This window comes from Podarcis cretensis, assembly GCF_951804945.1.
Source record: "Podarcis cretensis genome assembly, chromosome: 6".
In the NCBI taxonomy this organism is placed as follows: domain Eukaryota; kingdom Metazoa; phylum Chordata; class Lepidosauria; order Squamata; family Lacertidae; genus Podarcis; species Podarcis cretensis.
Genome location: NC_137175.1, coordinates 101,054,436 through 101,073,727, shown reverse-complemented (window position 1 = coordinate 101,073,727; position 19,292 = coordinate 101,054,436). Strand labels below are relative to the sequence as shown.

The 19,292-nt window shown below is 46.4% G+C and overlaps 1 protein-coding gene and 1 long non-coding RNA gene across 2 annotated transcripts; one reads left to right on the top strand and one right to left on the bottom strand.

The window, feature by feature from the left end:
• Positions 1 to 250: 250 nt before the first annotated feature.
• On the bottom strand, positions 251 to 9,500 carry LOC307218904. Its single transcript, XR_013840099.1, has 2 exons — positions 7,898 to 9,500; positions 251 to 284 (listed from the first exon to the last, which is right to left on the bottom strand). It is a non-coding gene; the product is annotated as an uncharacterized lncRNA (long non-coding RNA).
• A 128-nt stretch (positions 9,501 to 9,628) lies between these two features.
• Positions 9,629 to 18,461, top strand: PRKAB2 (protein kinase AMP-activated non-catalytic subunit beta 2). The gene is made up of 7 exons (XM_079981719.1): positions 9,629 to 9,882; positions 10,155 to 10,321; positions 12,883 to 12,976; positions 13,606 to 13,726; positions 13,812 to 13,945; positions 14,197 to 14,265; positions 15,341 to 18,461. The coding sequence occupies exons 1-7, from the start codon at positions 9,718 to 9,720 to the stop codon at positions 15,416 to 15,418; spliced, it is 828 nt and encodes a 275-aa protein (XP_079837845.1). The 5' UTR covers positions 9,629 to 9,717; the 3' UTR covers positions 15,419 to 18,461.
• Positions 18,462 to 19,292: the final 831 nt, after the last annotated feature.

Sequence of the window (19,292 nt, the reverse complement as noted above, 5' to 3'; positions counted from 1 at the left end):
ACTGCAGTTATTCCCAAATCTTTTAAAAACATTTTTAAGGAACCCTATTGTCCAATTGCTCTTCTTAAGCACAAGTATAAAACCTAATTTCACAAAACATTTTAATACTATAATTCAATTAATTCATGTGGACCAATCAGCTTTTGTGCCAAACATACAATTATATGTATATTAAATGTTATTCAAGTTTGTCAGTCAATTCAATTATACCTTACCTTTTTATCCCTCAATATTTTTAAAGTGTGGGTTGTAATTTTGTTAAAAAATAAATTGATTGCAATTGCCTAAGCTGATAACAGCCCTCTCACCCAAAACGCAGGGTATATCCTTGCAAATAATCTCTACAACACGTTACAGAACCACACACTTTCACACTGTGTATAGAGCATTATGGCTGCGGTATAGCAAGACAGCAGGACAGCTGACGTGTGTGGAGGAGTTTGCATACAAAGTACATCTGCAGGAAGCTAAAGCAAGGCAAATATTTATGGAAAACAGGCCCGTGTCTCCAAATCTATGCATAAGCCTGCAGTGATAGCCAGAGATTTTGTATGTTTTTCATTCCAGAGGTCGCTGAAGAAGTACTGTGGTTTGATCTCCTACCAGGCACACATCAATGTAAATTAGAATTTTATTCAGTATAGCTGAATACAAGTGTGTGTGTGTAAGCCATAGTTGAATCTTAGGAACCACCTCTGCCCATAGGAGCTTCCCATCACATCTGCAGCACTGGAGATAATCTGGAGAGGTCTACTCCACATATCACTTCCTAAAGACTTCTGCTCTTAGAGCGTTCAGCTTTTTCTGCAATGCTGCTTCCAGGATGCCCTCACTCAAGTAGGCATGTTGAAAGATGCAACATTTCTGAGTTTCAGGAGGAAGGCAACAGCAGTCAGTGACTTATCTCTCCCATCCCACGTTTTGGTAGTGGGTAGGAGAGTGGTTCTCAAAGGGTGTGCCACATCACACTGGTGTGACAGGAGAGGACGGCAAGTGTAGCAGGAAGATCCATGGGAATCAAAGAAACATTTAAGCATTTCAGTGTACCATAATATCAAAATACTATAATAACACTCTGGTGTTTAGTTAAGCTGGTTGGAACATGTGTAGAAACCTGCCCTGATTTTGATTCATTGCAGAATAAATTCAAAGTTCATGTTCTTTGTATTGTTTCACATGCATTGTGACTTTTCCTTATAACTCACTCTCCGATTGATTTGGAGCCGGCTAAAAGTGATAATCAGATAAATATGAAGATACAACACTGTGCCATTTAGTTCCATAGCCTCTGAGTCATCTTCCCTTGGCAAAGCGCATTCAACATCAAAACAAACCATTTCATGCTGTATCAGCTTCCTTGTCCATTGCCAAACCATCAACCAACTACTATGCAAAATGTGCCAGTGTTTTATTTGAACACCACATCCTGGTCTCCCCCCCCCCCCCCCGCCGCCCACTCTAAACCATTCACAACCACTGGCATCTTCCAAAACATATTCACCATTCATAGAAAACCCTTCTTTTTACTTAGCTCAATGTGCCTTCATGGCTTCAGCAAATCATAACTAGCACTTCATTTGATTTTTACCCACCCATTTCAGTGCGGTGGAAATGGCTTCCTTTGGCTATCCTCAAAAATGTTTGAAGTTCAGCTGCCTGGTTAAAGAAAGAATGTCACTACAAACATGTCACTAATCACCCTGGAAACTTTAGACAAAGGGCAGAGGTTTTTTTAAAAAAAAATCTATAGAAGAAACAGAAAACAATCATCAATTTCACTTTGCCAGTTTTATTTTAATTAATTCATCTAATTAATCAATCAATTAGGAGGATACCTAATACAGGTGTTTTTAAATTATAGAATTTAAAACATGACAAGTGTATTAAAAGAAAAGCCCTGGTGAATCCGCTGCCCTTAGCCAAACCCATCTCTTGGTCAAATAGCAGTCAAATAGCAGCATATAATTTTTAGAGTTGCAATGCTGCTGCTTCTGTAAAAAAATGCAGGGTGGCAGGCTCCCTCTAGCTCTATACCCTTTGTATCCAAATCAACTATGCCACAATTCATGCTCAATGAATGAGAAAGACCTAGGGAACCAGCCCTACCTCGCTCTGCTGCTTAACAATGCCTTAGTCAAGCCACAACTGTTGTTTGCAATAAAATCCCATAGAACTGCCTTATTAAAAAACTTTTTTTTTTTGAAGAAAACAAGTTTTCTCCCCCTTCCCGTCGCTATGTGCTTCTAATAAAAACATGCAGTTCTCATACCAACATCTGGAAATTATTGAATTTAATTTTAGCACCCCGATTTCCCATATCACCAGGCCACTAATGTTTAACGTGTGTTGTGCTGTAATAAAGCAACTACAATGTGGGAAGAGGAGGGATTTTACAACCTTGAGGTCAACATGTAACCGTAGCGGACTTGATTCTAACTCTTAAGAAAGGCCAGTATGCAGTGCGCTCTATTTCCACAGAGAACAAACTCTTCAAGGCTGTCAGCTGAAAAGTGTGACCAAGTCAAACAAATTGCATGGCTATGTGCTGCAACCTCCAGAGCGTGGTAACTATTTTCTACAGGATTCCCCCAAAGCTCCAAGATTGCCCCAGTGAGATCCAGCGAGCACAGGAAGAAACCACAGATGTTTATTAGCAGAACTTCAGAGGAGAGAACATTTGAAATGCCATACTGTGTGCATCGCATGAAAGACTCAAGAGCTTTCTTTCAGCTGCTAAAGCAAAACAGGAAACAGCAGGCTTCAGGAGCACCAGGGATATTTGTAGTGTTATTTTTTGAAAAGCTACAAATTGCCATCTACCCAATTCATGGGTCTTTGGGGATCTGGAAGGTACTGGAGGCATTTCATGCCTATAAGCCACCCCTCATCTGCAAACAAACAAATAAATCTACACTAAATGGCAATGATTGTCTAGAAAGATATGCTGGATTACAAGTCGTTTTATACTGCGCCTCTCCCTTGACTAATGCAATTGCATATGAGCAACATGGCCCTCTTTTTTGTCTCAGTTCTGCCTTGTCAAAAACATTGTCTTTATATCCTTACATATGTGCATATATGTAATGCTTTCTCCCAGAGGCTATGGGCAGGGTTGGATGTACTCGTGGCTTGTCATGACCCGGCTGGGTGAACGAGAGAGCACTTTACACCCCCGGCAAGAGTGATCCATCTCTCTCCTGGCAGGAGGTGGGGTGGGTGTCATAAGGAGAAAAAGAAACCGCAGGAAATATTGTTCCCCCACCACTTTCACTAGAGTGGATTCAACACCAAGTCTTTAATACAACCAGAATCAACACCGTTCAAGACCTCACTAACCTTTTTTTTTATTATTACAGTGGTACCTCGGATCAAGAACTTAATTCGTTCCAGAGGTCCGTTCTTAACCTGAAACTGTTCTTAACCTGAAGCATCACTTTAGCTAATGGGACCTCCCGCTGCTGCACGATTTCTGTTCTCATCCTGAAGCAAAGTTCTTAACCCGAGGTACTATTTCTGGGTTAGCGGAGTCTGTAACCTGAAGGACGCTGTAACCCGAGGTACCACACAATATCTGCTGAAACTCCATTTTGAAAGCTAAGGGGAGCTTAACTTTTATATGTGCTTGCTTTTATCATGCAGGCTTCCCCCAATCTGGTAGCCTCCAGATCTTTTGCACAACAACTTCCATCCTTCCTGGCTATTGGCCATGCCGGCTGGGGCTGAACAGAGCTGTAGTCCAAAACATCAAGTTGGGGAAGGCTGCTTTAATGGTCTGTGGCCATGAACTATGCAATTGTCCAACTCTTTCCACCTACTAGGCTGTCCTTCCCAGCACACACCCTATCGATTGATTGAATGCATTTATATCTCACTTTTCCTCCAAGGAACTCAACGTGGCACACATGTTTCCCCTTCCTGCCCATTTTATCCTCACAACAACCCTGTGAGGTAAATTAAGCCGAGAATGACTGACCCAGCGAGCTAGGGAGGATTTGAACCCTGGTCTCCCAGGTGTAACTACACTCTAACTAGTGCACCACACTGGCTCTCAACTCAACTGCAGTCTGTCTCAGGAAGACATTAGCTTTTTGTAATCTCCGTTTCTAACCATACCTCTGATAATGTTTGCCTCCACAGCAGGCCATAATCGATAGGAACACACATGGGCCAGGGTTAAAATGGTCTAATCTTATCAGCAGCTGCTCCTATGCCCTCTTTGTGGAAATAATGACAAATTACATTTTTTTTTGGACCTATAGGAGTTTCAGAATGTTGCTTCTTCTTACACACAGCATCCCTTACTTACAAAGTGCCAAGCAAGCAAAGTTGGGAGAAGGTAACTTATGGACCAAGGCACAACACTATTAATTTGAAAAGAGGTCCCTTTCAAACAAAAGGAGTTTCTGCTTAAAAGGAGAACAAACCTCCTGTGGAGGAGCCCGCATAATGCAGCAATCAAACAGCACATCCAAAGAAGGCTTTCATTATATTTTTAAAGGCATTTCTGCTGAAACAGGAAACACTTTGCCAACATACACAGTACAGTACAAACCTAGATAGAAAGAAAACAACTGCAGTTTAGCTGTTTATTTAAAACGTTTGACAACACACACACACACACACACAAAATAAGGGAACGAATAAGAAACCTGATTGATGCCACTTCTGCTGAGTGCTGCACATGCAATACAGGCCAAGATGCAACATCTGTAGCAAGTAATTAGAAGTCTTGGGGGAAAGATGCACAATGCTCCATACTGGGGCACTCATCACTTTGCACTGTTGTGGAGTCCATAAATTACTTTGAAAGTGCTTGCAGGCTCCACATAAGCATCTGGTCGGTCTCTGCAGGAAACAGAATCCTGGACTAGATGGGCCTTTGGTTCTGTTCTTATTTGTTGTTGTATTTTGAAAACCTGTAATTCCTATGTTCACTAGGCTTCTGCTGACTGTTTCTCAGGATTATATCCCTGCACTTTCTGTAAATGTGCTCAGATACTATCTCGCACAGCTCTGCCTTGCCAGCCTAAGGGCAAAAAGTTTTAAAGCTCAGCTCTGCAGGAATGAATAGTAAATTTGAAAAGAATCAGCTAGAACCTGGAAGAAGATTGATAAAGATAACAGATGCAGTAAAGGGATAATTCGGGCAAGAGTCACTCCCTAAACTGAAAAAAGAAAGAAAAAAGTGAGCGAGTTCATCTGAGCTCCAGGGAATGAACAGGAGGCCTATGGGACACGAGTTGGCCCAGATGGCTAACCAATATTCAGATCCATTGACACTTATGTTTCAATAATAACACGACTTGAATCCCTGGATAAGACTATCTCATCCTGGTATTGCTCAGTTCCAACCTGCTGTCCAAGGTTGACAGGACCTGGGATGAGGATTCACGGGGTCAAGACAACTCATTGCTTCTCTATAGGTCGCAGAAGTAAAACCATTTGCAATGCTGCTCCATAACTCTGTGGCTTCATCCAAGAGGCAGATGGGGGGGGGGGGGAGAGAGAGAAATGGCATTTGCCAGCAGGCCAAAGATGGGGATGCATCTTTATCTACTTTTAACAGGCTTACTCTCTGAAAACAGATGACACACACATGCTGTCAGCTCTCCTTACGTTGTTTCTTCTGGTTCCATCTTCTCTCAATCCCTTCCAGACTTCAGTGAGATATTTTAGACACACTGTCTCCTAGTGGCTACTCTTCTGAGAGCAATGGCATGCATGCTACTAGCTATCTGTGGTAGCAAGTCATCGTTGCCTAAATCAGTAAGTGTCTTTTGTCCTGAACCTCCAATATTTAGCTACATTGGGCTTTCCCCCTTACTTGCCTCTCTGTTCCCGTTCCCCCCAAAAACCCTTTCATTCACTTCTCCTCTTGACATACTACACTGGACTGCCTGTAACCAAGAATCATTATATGTGCAGGAAGTAATTCCATGTCACATTCCTGCAAATGGAAGGATTTTGGAGACTCTGAAACGCAACACCCATTTACCCTCAAGAGCCCAATAAAAACAAACCGGGGAGAGGAGGAGGCAAAGCATTTCAGTTATTGAAAATATTTTACAGCAATGAATTGGCGAACCAGGAAATGTCAAGAAAGTGAAAAGGCTCATAAAAGCAGAGATGCTGGACTTAACTCATCGCTTTGACTCATTGTGTAACATTTGTGTCAAGCCTTCCACCCCCCACACCAAACACAAGCATATAACCCCCACCTACAGATAACCCATAAATCTGTCTTTGATTTGAACCTTCTTAACTACAGAAATGGTAGGAAGCTGGACAGAAAACAATGGATGGAAGTGCTCTGTTTAAGTAACAAGGGCAGGAAACTTTCAGCTAGTTGCACAGTCAAGTTTCCATACTGAAACTCAAGGGAGAAGAAAACCAAACTCCACGGAGCTATCTCTATACAGAGTATAAATAACCCTTAACAGATTTTTAAAGCCATTGTATTTTAACAGAATACTATCAAAAAGCCTCGACCCAATGCGTAGTAGTATTGTTTATTGTACTGCTGAAACTGAGTCATAATAAGCTCATTTGGTAAATTAAAAGACAATAAGTAAGGAAATGTTAGACATTATAAAACCTGCGGCATGAGTCCAGGACTGGATGTGTATTTATTTTTAAACCAAATTGTGCAGGAATTCATAAATCAGCAAACAAAACTCACACACACACAAAAGTAAACACAGATTGAGCTTCAAGTCTATGTGGCTGCAGAAATAAGCACAGGTCTGTACATTCCTTATCCTTAAAAAGGGAGAAAAAAGAAAGGGAGAGAAAGTAGCTGATCGCTTTCTGCACTGTGGTTACAGTCCTGCAGCCAGAAGTCATTAACACATGACACTGGAAACTAAAAACAAAAGATAAGGGAAGATCACAGGATTTGTCTAGTTTGGTAAAATGCCCAGCAAGAGTACAAATGGAGGTTGTGCGTATCTAAACCTAACAGCTGTGTATTTCAACCTTCACAAAGTCCCACTCTGATAGCCATAATTTCTTTCCACACAACACAGCCTCTGAGGGTAGGGTAGCCAACATGGTGCCCTCCAACTTTTGCAGGAATGCAACGGAATACCATCATCCCTGACCACGGGCTGAGGCTGTTGTAGTCCAGCAACGCAGGTGGCGCTGTGTCTAAACCACTGAGCCTCTTGGACTTGACAATCGGAAGGTCGGGGGTTCAAATCCCCATGACAGAGCTCCCATTGCTCTGTCCCAGCTTCTGCCAACCTAGCAGTTCGAAATCACACCTGTGCAAGTAGATAAATAGGTACTGCTGCGGCGGGAAGGCAAACAGCATTTCCATGTGCTCTGGTTTCCGTCAAGGTATCCCATTGAGGCAGAAGCGGTTTAGTCATGCTAGCCACATGACCTGGAAATCTGTCTGTGGACAAATGCCAGCTCCCTCGGCCTGAAGCAAGATGAGCACCGCAATCCCATAGTCGCCTTTGACTGGACTTAACCGTCCAGGGATCCTTTGCCTTCTTTTCTTTTCTTTTCTTTTAGTCCAGCAACATTATTTCAGCAGAGGGAGGGGCAGGAGAGGAGTCAAGGAGAGGGTGCTTTGGACCCCACGGAAGGCCTCTGTGGAAGTATATGCATCCAAGTACACCATTATCTGGTAAGGGAATGTCAGAGAAACAGAATAAAGTGCTGTCCCAATGCAGCCTACAAGTCGTAATTCTGCTACCAAGTTGACAAGTATGGTGGGTTCTTTGGATGGCAAAAGGAGGAGGACTACTTCTCTCATAGCAGTTTTCAGGCACAGAGAGACTGTGGAAAACCAGTACTTCGCTTTACACTTGTGGTTTCCAAAATACAAAGATTCTCCCCTAAGCCTATACATCGCCACGTGGGTGTGTGGGTGAAGCCTCCCTGGGTGAACGGGAGAGGTTTACAGCCCTTCAGAAGCAGAATCAATGCTTCACAGAATCATAAAGCTGGAAGGAAGGGACCTCAAAGACGATCTTGTTAAACATCCTGCTGATGCAGGAAAATGCACAACTACATTTTCCTTTGAACTTTATAATTCAGGGCATGAAAAGATTGCTAAAAGACAACCTAGAGTCAATATGTAACTTGGAAATCTTCTGGCAATTGAACTTCATTCTGAATTAGGGTGGCTGTAAACAGCCAGATGAAAAAGTCAGGCAGTGCAGAGTAAATTAATCCGAATCCTACTGCGCCTTCCACCAGGTACGAGCGGAAGCAGGATTAAAGCCAACAGTGTTATATCCAGAGGACTATGTTTTCCTTCCACATAGTAAATGATCTGGTCAAGCTCTGTGTAGATCAGCTCAGAGTGCCCTCCAAAGATACGTGGGTGGCCAGCAGTAATCCATTGCTGTGGAAATTTAGTTTTGATCCCACAGCTCCTTTAGTAGCCAATATGCAGTCTAGCCAAGGAAACATCCAAGAGCACCTGCAGGAATTACTTGCAGGACTGGGCCCACATCAAAACCCAGTTCAGTCTAGAGAAATACTTCCCTGTGGTTACTTCCCCCTTCTTTTGTAGGGAATTTCTAGGTTTCAGGCAATGAAAGCCAACTTTCTGGATGAGCATTAGAAGTAAAGTCCTAGAGAACAGAGCTTTTGCATCTGTGGATGCCAGATAAGAGAGGACATTATATACTCTATGTTATATAGCAATTAATATTAAATTCCAAGGAGAAATGTTTATTATTATTATTAAAGCCGATCACCAACCTCAGTGACATTGACTAAATTAAACATCTGTTTTCTAGCCTGGCTTAGCCTGCTAAGTTTGTGGTAAAAGGCTCCCAACTCAAGAAAGCCTAGGACTCTGGCCTTGCAACCCGAGATACGGTTTTACATATTATTGTACTTGTTTTATTACATGTGTTTGATCGTGCTGTTCTTTGCTTGCTTGCTAAAACCTGTTTGCTTTTTATTTGCCTTTTGGCTATAACCTGTCTTTGGCTGACCAATAAATGTTAACAGTGCATATTGAAAGAGTGGCTTAAAGCCCAAAGGGTTCTGCAAGCGGCTGAACGGAGGGAAGCGGCAGGTGAATGCGGGCGCACGAAGGAACAGAAACGTCCAGCAGGGACCTTTCTGCATCCCGCGGGAAGAGCAGCGGCGGCGGCGGCGGCGGCAGAGATGGCGGCCGAGTCGCCTCTCCGGCTCGAGCAGGGCGGGGGCCGCTCCTCCTCTCGCCGCCTCCCGGAGCCCCGTCCCTCGCCGGGGCCTCGGCTCTCTCTTGCGAGGGCTGGCAGTGGGGCCGCCCAGTTTCTTCACACCTCCTCCGGACTTTCTCACTCTCCTCAACTCCTTAATCTTCCTTCTTCTCACCCCCCACCCCGCCCCCGTTTTCTCCCGGCGCCAGAAGCAGCGGCGCAATGAGGACCAGCGCCTTGAGGGGCTTCCTACGGCTGGCGCAGCTTTCCTGCTCCCCGCGGGCCTCTCCCGCTCGGGCTCCGTCCCAGAGGCCCATCCTGGGCGGCACAGCCCTCCTGCCCGCCGGGGTGCGCGCGGAAGGCGAGGCGGGCCTCCTCGGGAGGAGAAAGCGGCCCGCCAGAGGCTCCCTCGGCGCGGGGCGCATGCGCTCCTTGGGCGCCGCCATTTTGACGGGGGCCCGCCGGGCCGGGGAGAGGGCGCCAGGGGCGGAGGCCCTGGGCGAAGGGCGGCGCAGCAGCGGCCGCCTCCTCCTCCTCCTGCCCGCGGGACCCCCTTCGCCCCCCGGCCATGGGCAACACGGCGAGCGAGCGCGGGTCCGGAGAGCGTCCGGGGAGCAAGGCGCCCCGCTCGGAGGGCTCCGGGGTGGCTCCGCCGGCCAAGGAGCCCCCTCCCCACAAGATCATGGTGGGCAGCAGCGACGACCCCGCCCTCTTCAGCGGCCCCGACGCCAAGGTAGCCCTCGAGGACCCGCGGCGGGGGGGGGGGCGAGGAGGCGTCTTGCCTTCTGCCCCCCCCCGACTAGAGACCCGGCTGGGGAGCGTGTGGAGCGGGGGGGGGGGTTCCAGCTGCTCCGAGGGAGGCCTCACGGGGGACCCCGCCATAGCGCCCCCCCAGCTGAATCCAAAGGGCCGCCTCCCGGGGGCTGGAGGGGTCGGGCTTCGGAGCGCCCTTGGCCCTGGGGGAGAACCAGGGGGAAAGATGCAGCTCTTGTTTTCCTCCTGCAGCTTCCCGGGGATAAAGGTTTTGTGTCTTGGCACCATGACTTGGACGAGTCCATCAAGCCAGCCCAGCAGGCTCGTCCCACCGTCATACGATGGACGGAGGGAGGGAAGGAAGTCTTCATCTCTGGATCCTTCAACAATTGGAGTGCCAAGATCCCGCTCATTAAAAGGTGCCTTGGCTGAAATGCTGCTCTGCCTGTGTGTCGGGGAGCAGAGGTTGTTACACAGAGCAAACACCGCCAGAAGAGCAATGGGGGTCTGGGAATGAAAGGCTGTCGGGGGCTGCTGACATCCATCCATGCGCATCATGGGATTGTTAGGGCTTGATGGCTCAGCCGGTGCAAAGCATTGTGCTCTGCTGCGATGGATGCTCTGAAGGCCTGACTTTGGTGTGTGATGGCCCCGTGTCGTACATGGCATATTGCAAAGGTTCGAAATGCTTCACATAAAACGTATCATTAATCCTGGCAGGGTAGGGCAGTACCATCTTGATTTTGTAAAGGAAACAATGATTGAGGAGAAGATGTAGTCAGATGTAGCCTCCCCAGGAACACGGGGGCTCTCTCTCACTTTAAGCCTACTTCAACATGCCCTTTTTCGAAAACTGAAAAAGCTGGTTTTTAAAAAATGGAACTGAGATCTACACCACCTCTTTAGCTTATGAATTCTGCTTTTAACCTAAACAGGGCATAGACTGAGCTTGAACTGAAGATGAAGTCTATATTTTGTTTAGGAGCAGATTCGTCCACTATCTAGGCCAGGGGTTCCCAAACTTTTAAAACGGGGCCGGTTCACTTTCCCTCAGACACTGTTGGGGGCCGGACTATAATTTGAAAAAAATATGAATGAATTCCTATGCACATTTTTTATTTGTAGTTCACAAAAAACAGGAAAAACATCGCCAGCAAGGCCCTCATGCGGGCCAGTCCCTGCTCGCTTCGTCCATGCCGGAAGCTTCTCAGGCACCTCAGACCCTGGTAGAGACACTGTTCCCCCCTCAAGGCTGCCCTCTCGGCCTCTGCGCCCCACAGTGGGCGGCGGCTCAGGCAGGCAGGAGTGGCTGCCGACTATGCACCGCCAGCCTCTGGGGTGGGGAGGTGGGCGGGGAGATGCCTGGGTGGTGCGTGAGGAGGCTGCGATTGGGAGAAGGGGTCTGGGGTCTGCGGCCCGTGGACCTTAGTTTGGGGACGCCTGATCTATCATAGAATCATAGAGTTGGAAGAGACCACAAGGGCCATCGAGTCCAACCCCCTGCCAAGCAGGAAACACCATCAGAGCACTCCTGACATATGGTTGTCAAGCCTCTGCTTAAAGACCTCCAAAGAAGGAGACTCCACCACACTCCTTGGCAGCAAATTCTAGGCATTGTGGGCTTGGTAAAACGTACAACTTTAGTCCTTTCCAAACTTGAGTGCAATCTGTGTGTCTGATCGAGGTTTCCTACAACCACTCTAGGCTTCCCTGCTAGAGTAGAGCTGCCAGCTAGAACTCTTTGCTTTCTAGAAGGTTTCCTCTCATGGGCATTCAGCTCCTGAACTGAAAGCTACAGCTAAAGGATTACCCTTGTGAGATTTAGGTTCTGGCATGCAACACCCTGTGCTGTGCTTCTGTTTCAGCTTCAGGTGATGATTAATTAAAAATTAGTGGGTGGAACTAACCTTTCCTCACAGGTGCTTAACTTTAACTTCTTTTACTTGGATCTATTTACTGCAACTGAGACGCTTCCCCAGCTGTCACAGGTTGTAAGAGCACAAAGATAATGGCAGGACCGGCTGTTCTCATTTAAGCCTCCCTCCCCACCAGTACCTAAAAGGGAAGGCAAGGGATTTCTAATAAATTCCAGACCTTACAGTAATTTGGAAATTTTACTGGTCTATTTCATACAATATTGTACAGAGAACAAGACTCGAGAGAAAGCTGGCATACATTGGAGGTCCCTTGAACTTGATGGGTAAAGCGTGCAGAGGGATGAACCACTGTGCCAACCGCTCACCTTAAAAACCACCCTGAAAGAATAAGGACATAAGGTTTCTCTAAAGCAGCATTAAAACAGTAAAGACCATGGGGTTGCTTTGAAATAGGAGTTTAAATGTGATTAAAAAGTTTTAATGTGGCACTGAAAAACTATAAAGAAGGCACCATGTGAGCTTTGGAAAGGCTGTTCCCTAACGGGCTCCATCATTTGAGTAGGCCATCTCCTTTGTGGCCATCTCCTCTTTTCACTTGACAGTAGGATACATACCGTAATTGGGCCCCCAAAGGGGATCTTAAGATTCAGGGAGCTCTGTGTAGTGGCTCTGTGTTCTTCCAGGTAACCCAGTCTCATGCCAGTATTGCTGTGGCATTTGACAGTACATGACAATTGCAGCTTTAGTACTTTGCTGTTCTTTTCAGGGCTCCCTGTAAATTCTGGCACAATGTAGCTCACTTATACTTTGAGTAGTTTGATTAGTTTTCTAAGTTGTCCGTTTGGTTTTTTTGCAAGCTTTTGGGGGCTTCTAATAGATTTTATTTCCCCATTTTTGAAAGTAATGTGTAATGTGTTTTATATAGACTATTTTTATTTCTGTTGTGTTTTTTAAAAGATTATGTATGCCACCTGGAGCTTTATGGTTATGGGGCAGGATAGAACCATAGTTGATACATGAGTGGGCAGATGGTGCTGTGAGTGGATGGATGAGGCTCTAAGCTGTTGCCTCTCACTGTGAATGATTGCTCCCTCTCCTTTTAGCCACAATGACTTTGTCGCTATTCTGGACCTTCCTGAAGGGGAGCACCAGTACAAGTTCTTTGTGGATGGCCAGTGGGTTCATGATCCCTCCGAGGTAACTCCTTTTCTTCCATGTGTCTGTGCCATATTGCTGAGAGGTCCTTCTGCACGCCCCCCCCCCCCTGTACATTTTCAGGTGGGCTGGGCTTGACCTTGTTGCCTGCCCTGTCAGCTTAGTTCTCTTAGTTCTTAGTCACATGCTGCAGGCTACTTCCCTGGGTTAACTATCAGTGCACTCTGTAGCTTCTGATAGTTAGAAGAGGCAAGCAGGACCTTCTGGCTAAAATTGCCAATGACAAGGCCCCTGGCTTTCCTTCCAGTTTTGCTGGATTGTTTTGACTGCTATGATTTCTTCTCTTTTTCTTTTTTCAGGGTAGAATCCCTGGCACTTAACTGTGCTTGTGAATTTATGTACTGCTCCCCTAGTACATATTCTGACTGGCTTTTCGATGTAGTTCATAGGTTTAAATTGAATAGTGAGACCTTGTGTTCTGCATTGTTTATATGCTACATCTACCACTACTGAGGATTTTTAAATCTTCCTGTTTTGTAGCTGTGTTTAACCTCCTCTGCACAGTTCTCCTTGCTTCATCTGGGATGTGACTTTGTTCTCTGCATATATATGTTGGGAAGGGTGGGGATTTGACCTGCGGCTGTGGCATGTACCTCTGTCTTGTTTTTCAGCCAGTGGTCACCAGTCAGATGGGGACAATTAACAATCTGATTCATGTCAGGAAGTCTGACTTCGAAGTGTTTGATGCTTTAAAGGTGGACTCCCTAGAAAGTTCAGAGACTTCCTGTCGAGGTGACTTTCTTGTGCTGTTGGTGTCAACATCCAAAATGATGGTGTTTCCTGGTTTCCTTTCTCATACTATCTTTATTTTTAATAGACCTTTCTGGCTCCCCTCCTGGAATATATGGCCAAGAAATGTATGTTTATCGACCTGAGGAGCGTTTCAAGTCCCCGCCCATTCTTCCTCCCCACCTCCTCCAAGTCATCCTTAACAAGGATACTAACATTTCGGTGAGTACCAATCCGAAGGCAGTATACAGCAAGACCTTTATAGAGGGCTCCATTGTGGGAGGTGCAGCCTTACTCTAAAGTGAGCTGTGGTTCCCAAAGTGTCTGGAGCAGGACAGGTCACACCTACCTGCTATGGGGTGTGCCCACATTGATTGGCCTCATGCGGCTAAAATTTAAGGTACATGTAAGCACCCAGTGACAGAATTAGAAATGGCTGCATAGGTGAAAAGTGACATTTCCTTCTGTTTTAGTGTGACCCAGCCCTCTTGCCTGAGCCAAACCATGTGATGCTGAACCATCTCTATGCCCTGTCAATTAAGGTAAGGCCAGGACCAGCCAGCCTGCAGTGCTTCTTCCTCTTCTTGCTCCTCCTCCTCAGAGCTTGAGGGCAATGTACTGAGTGTTCTCTCTCTTCTCTCTCATTCCTGCCATGCATGGCACCATCTTGCTAATTGCTTTACCTCCTTGCCCAGTTGTGGGTTTTAACAGTTTAGAATTCGGGGTAAGATAGCTGTGATTGAGGGAGCTGTTCACAAAAAAAAAGCATTCTTGGGGAGAAGCTGAAATGAGAGACTAAACCACTGAGCCTCTTAGGCCTGCCAATCGGAAGGTTGATGGTTTGAATCTGTGTGATGGGGTGAGCTCCTGTTGCTCTGTCCCAGTTTCTGCCAACCTAGCAGTTCAAAAGCACACCAGTTCAAGTAGATAAATAGGTACCACTGCGGCGGGAAGGTAAATGGCGTTTCTGTGCGCTGTTTTCTGTCACAGTGTTCCGTTGTACCAGAAGCAGTTTAATCATGCTGGCCACTTGACCCTGAAAGCTGTCTGGACAAGCTCCCTCGGCTTGAAAAGGGAGATGAGTGCCACACCCCATAGTCACCTTCGACTGGACTTGACCGTCTAGGGGTCCTTTACCTTTACCTGAAATGGAAAGCACTTCTTATGTCTGAGGCTGCCTATATCTTGACTGCTGTTCTGCTCCAAGTGTCTCTTCTCAAATATCCCACTTTCTTCCAGCTCTTCTCAGTGAGGATGGGAGCAGCCCATTTTACACTTTGAGTCTGCAAGTATTTTACTTTGGAAGAAAATTAAGGATGGGGAAAGAGGAAGGGTGAAAGTGTGTAAAAACCCTCTAAGCACAAACCTTCTGCTCTAATATCTTCATTCTCTTAACCCCTGCTCAGAACTTCCCTCACCAGCCCTCTGTAAGCAGTTAGTGAGGGGTAGCCAATACCTGGTGCTCTCCAGATGTTTGGGACTACAGTTCCCATCATCTTTGACAATTGTCCATATCGGCTGGAGCTGATAGGATTTGCAGTCCAAAACATGTAGTGGAGAGCACCATGCCATGGTATTCTAGAACCCTTTAAATCCTCCTCTCTCCTTCCCTCCCAGGATGGTGTCATGGTGCTCAGTGCCACTCATCGCTACAAGAAGAAATACGTCACTACTCTCCTCTACAAGCCCATCTGAGTTGGGTCTGTCCTTGTCTCCATGGGAGCACAGACCGCTGCTTTGTCTGCGCACATCGGAATAGAAGCAGACACAAGAGCGGGCAGTCGGCTTCTGGGCTCTTCATCAGAGGCTACTGCTCTGCATGAGATCAGTCTCTATTGGCTTTGCAGGCTGATCAAGAGCTTTCTTCCTTGATGGCTGTTTGTGACATACAAGTTGCACCTCTTTGTAGCATAAGGATATTACCAAATTTGGGGGCTGCATTATCTTCTTTAGACTTATCAACCATGGGGGTGAAATGGCTTCCTCCTGGGGAATGTGAAGAAGCACTGAGCCTTCCTTTCTTGCTAACCTATCCTGGACAGCCTTTTGTAATCCCCCAAGCGTTTTCTAGGAGTAGAACAGTGTATAGGTAGAGATCGGCTGCTCCTTATTTTACCTGGCCCTGGGAGAATTATATATTTCCTGCTCTCTTTATGTTCCAGTCATTGTTGGTTAACATAGGGCCTTTGCCAAGGGATGCTACAATGGGGGGACCAGAGGATAGGTCTAGCTAGCACATGGTTACAAATCATGATGACTAGATAGAACCTCCACACTTGCAAGGAGTAAGTTACTGAATCTCCGTTGCCATCAAGTGCTGCCTGTCCATTTCCTGACAGCATCTTTTTGACCATGGTCGGAAGAAGTGTGTTGGACTACACAGACCTCTGGTCTAATGGGGCAGGGCAGTTCTTACATGCTTAACACCTACCGCTGCAGGCCTTTCATAGCCACATCCAAAATTGCAGAGTTGCTTCAGTGTGGTGCCATCTTAAACCATAAGGTGCTTGTCCTTTCCTGTGGAATCACACTGTTCTGGAGCAGTATTTTCAGTGTTGGACACTCCTGTGAAGGGCCCTTGAGTCACTCCTCATCAGAATGTTTTTATTATCCAAGAAAAGAATCGGCTGTGGTCTGCAGACATATACAAACAAATAACTGTGCAGTAGGAAGTAGCTGCAATGCTAGGTGTGGAAGGTAATTGACACTGGAAATGTGGAGCTGCCTTGCAGTCTCACACCAAAGGTCCATTTTGCCCAGCCAGCTGGAAGCTAATAAAGAGAGCAGGTTTATGAAGACTTTCCTCTCTTCTTTATCCCCAGAATCAAAGGCATATTGCATCTGAATGTTGAGGCTGTTTTAAGATGCCTTGGGTAATAGTTATTTAATATTTACATTCATTGGAATTGGCTTTTCCTGCCTATTTCTAGCCCTCAGCTGCTGGGGAGAGCCTGGCTACTGCCTTCACACTACACCTGTTTTGGGAAGACCATCAAATCTTACAATGGAACTTGGTGTGACCTGTAGTTGGCCAACTCCCTTTCCCTAACACATTGGCTTAGCGGTCATTTTGACATATATTTGTGTGTGTTTTAAGAGTGAATTTTATATGGGCATGGAAAAAAGTCCTGAGATACCTGACATTTCTCTGGCGGCTAGCACATCTCTTAGGATCTTGAGAATCACAGTTTTGACTTACTGTTGTCTTAAACATTTTCTAGCCTTCAAAACAGTGGATATTTGGGGGTGGGGAAATGAGTGAATTAGATGCTTTAAGAGATATTCTTTCCCAGTGCTGTTGTTCTAGGCACATATACGCAAGCAGCGTTAAGTTAGTAGTCACTTGGACCATGCTGTCGGCTCAGATTGTCATGTGGAGAGAAGTGCAGAAATGCAGGAAGAGAATAGAAGAGCTGAGGTGAACTAAGAAGTGGGCTGGTGCTGGCAGCAGCCAGGGAAGGGGCAGGGCTAAAGTGGCAGAGGCTTGGGGGGGGGCATAAATAGAAAAGGGTCTCTGTATGGCTCTTGCATGGTTTCCATACTGGCAGGTTGCCTGGCAGAGAGGAGCTGAGAATCATAGAATCATAGAGTTGGAAGAGACCACAAGGGCCATCAAGTCCAACCCCCTGCCAAGCAGGAAACACCATCAGAGCACTCCTGACATATGGTTGTCAAGCCTCTGCTTAAAGACCTCCAAAGAAGGAGACTTCACTACACTCCTTGGTAGCAAATTCCACTGTCAGACAGCTCTTACTGTCAGGAAGTTCTTCCTAATGTTTAGGTGGAATCTTCTTTCTTGTAGTTTGGAACCATTGCTCCGTGTCCGCTTCTCTGGAGCAGCAGAAAACAACCTTTCTCCCTCCTCTATGTGACATCCTTTTATATATTTGAACATGGCTATCATATCACCCCTTAACCTCCTCTTCTCCAGGCTAAACATGCCCAGCTCCCTTAGCCGTTCCCCATAAGGCATCGTTTCCAGGCCTATGACCATTTTGGTTGCCCTCCTCTGGACACGTTCCAGTTTGTCAGTGTCCTTCTTGAACTGTGGTGCCCAGAACTGGACACAGTACTCCAGGTGAGGTCTGACCAGAGAAAAACATGTCCTTCAGCGTCAGCCTGGATAGAGGAAAGGGCTGAGTGGTCCATACACCTCCATCCCAGCCTATTTGAACTGCCTTCACAGGTCCCATCTGTGTCTTGCTTAAGCAGTTAAGTAAGTTGTTTTGCATCAAGAAGGATTTGAGGAGAGACAGCTCCTTTTATAGCTTGCAGATACCCTGCCCTGTTGGGTGGTGAGAGGCAGATGATGTCAGCATCTCCAAATAAGGGGGGTGGGGAGAGATAATGGAGTTTAATATTCAGCCTGATCCTTTTCCTCCTCACAGCAGGAGGTCCTGGCTGAGCATGGGGAGCCACAGGGAGCACCTGCACAGGATACTGTTCCTTTTAATGTATTACAGATACTTGCAATATAGAATGGGTGTGTGGTGCTCTTCCAAGTGTTCCTGTTGATGGCAGCTTGTATGGGGTAAGAGGAACCAGTTTTCCCTTTACCATGAAAAAGTGTCGTCAGAGAGACTTTGGAGGGTCATCCCAGAATCTACATTGACCCCTTTCCCATCAAGGGCATAGTCCAGTTTTAATTTATTGTGTACAGAACCTGAAGATTTTTTTTCATTGAAATGTAACTTTAATAAAAATTTATGCACGTTATTAAATGGAAAACAGGCTTGGTGCTGAGTCTCTTGTTGTGGTTCTTATTAGCTTGGACATGGAGGGGGGGCAATGTCTCATGTTTGCTCCTGTGGTGGAAAAGTGACTAGAAGCAAGCAAAGTCATGGCTTCGTAGATTTATGGCCTTTATAGGGATTGTGGGGAGCCCCTGAGATCTGGAGACGTTGGCTGTCCAGCTGTGTGTATGCAGCCCCATGCCCCAGCAAACCCATTTATGTGCATCAGTGTAAGTGGCTCCCAAGGCTAAAATTACCCCTCCAAGGATGTGGCTCAAAATTTGCTCCTTTAGAGGTATCACAACTCCACCCAAAACAGATTGGCACTGCTTACTACTTGCCAATAATGCCTCTGCTGTACCTGGGTTGAGTTTTAGCTTCTGGACCCTCAGCAAGTCCATTATCCACCCTAGACACTGCCTCAGAAGGGTCCTGCCTTGCCTCTTTCTACCTGGCTTTGGGCGGGGCCTGACAGGCTTCACAAGGGCTGTGGCTGCTGGTCAGGCCTGCTGGGGAGTGGGCCCCAGCCAACAGAATGTCTGGGGCAGGTTCCACGGGGGGGGGGGGGAATGCACTGGGACACCTGATCTCAGTGATCAAGGGTAGGAGGAGGAGTTATCTAAGACCAGACCATGTCATTACCGAGGAGGCGGGTTTAGTCGTTGTTTGAGGACTATCCCTGCCTCCGGGTCTGGTCTTGACCGGACGGATCAACCCACATGACCTGAAGGTGCTGCTGTGCAATGCCAGGTCCATGACTCATAAAACCACTGCCATCCATGACTTGATCGTGGATGGAGGACTTGACCTGGCATGTGTGACAGAGACTTGGTTGG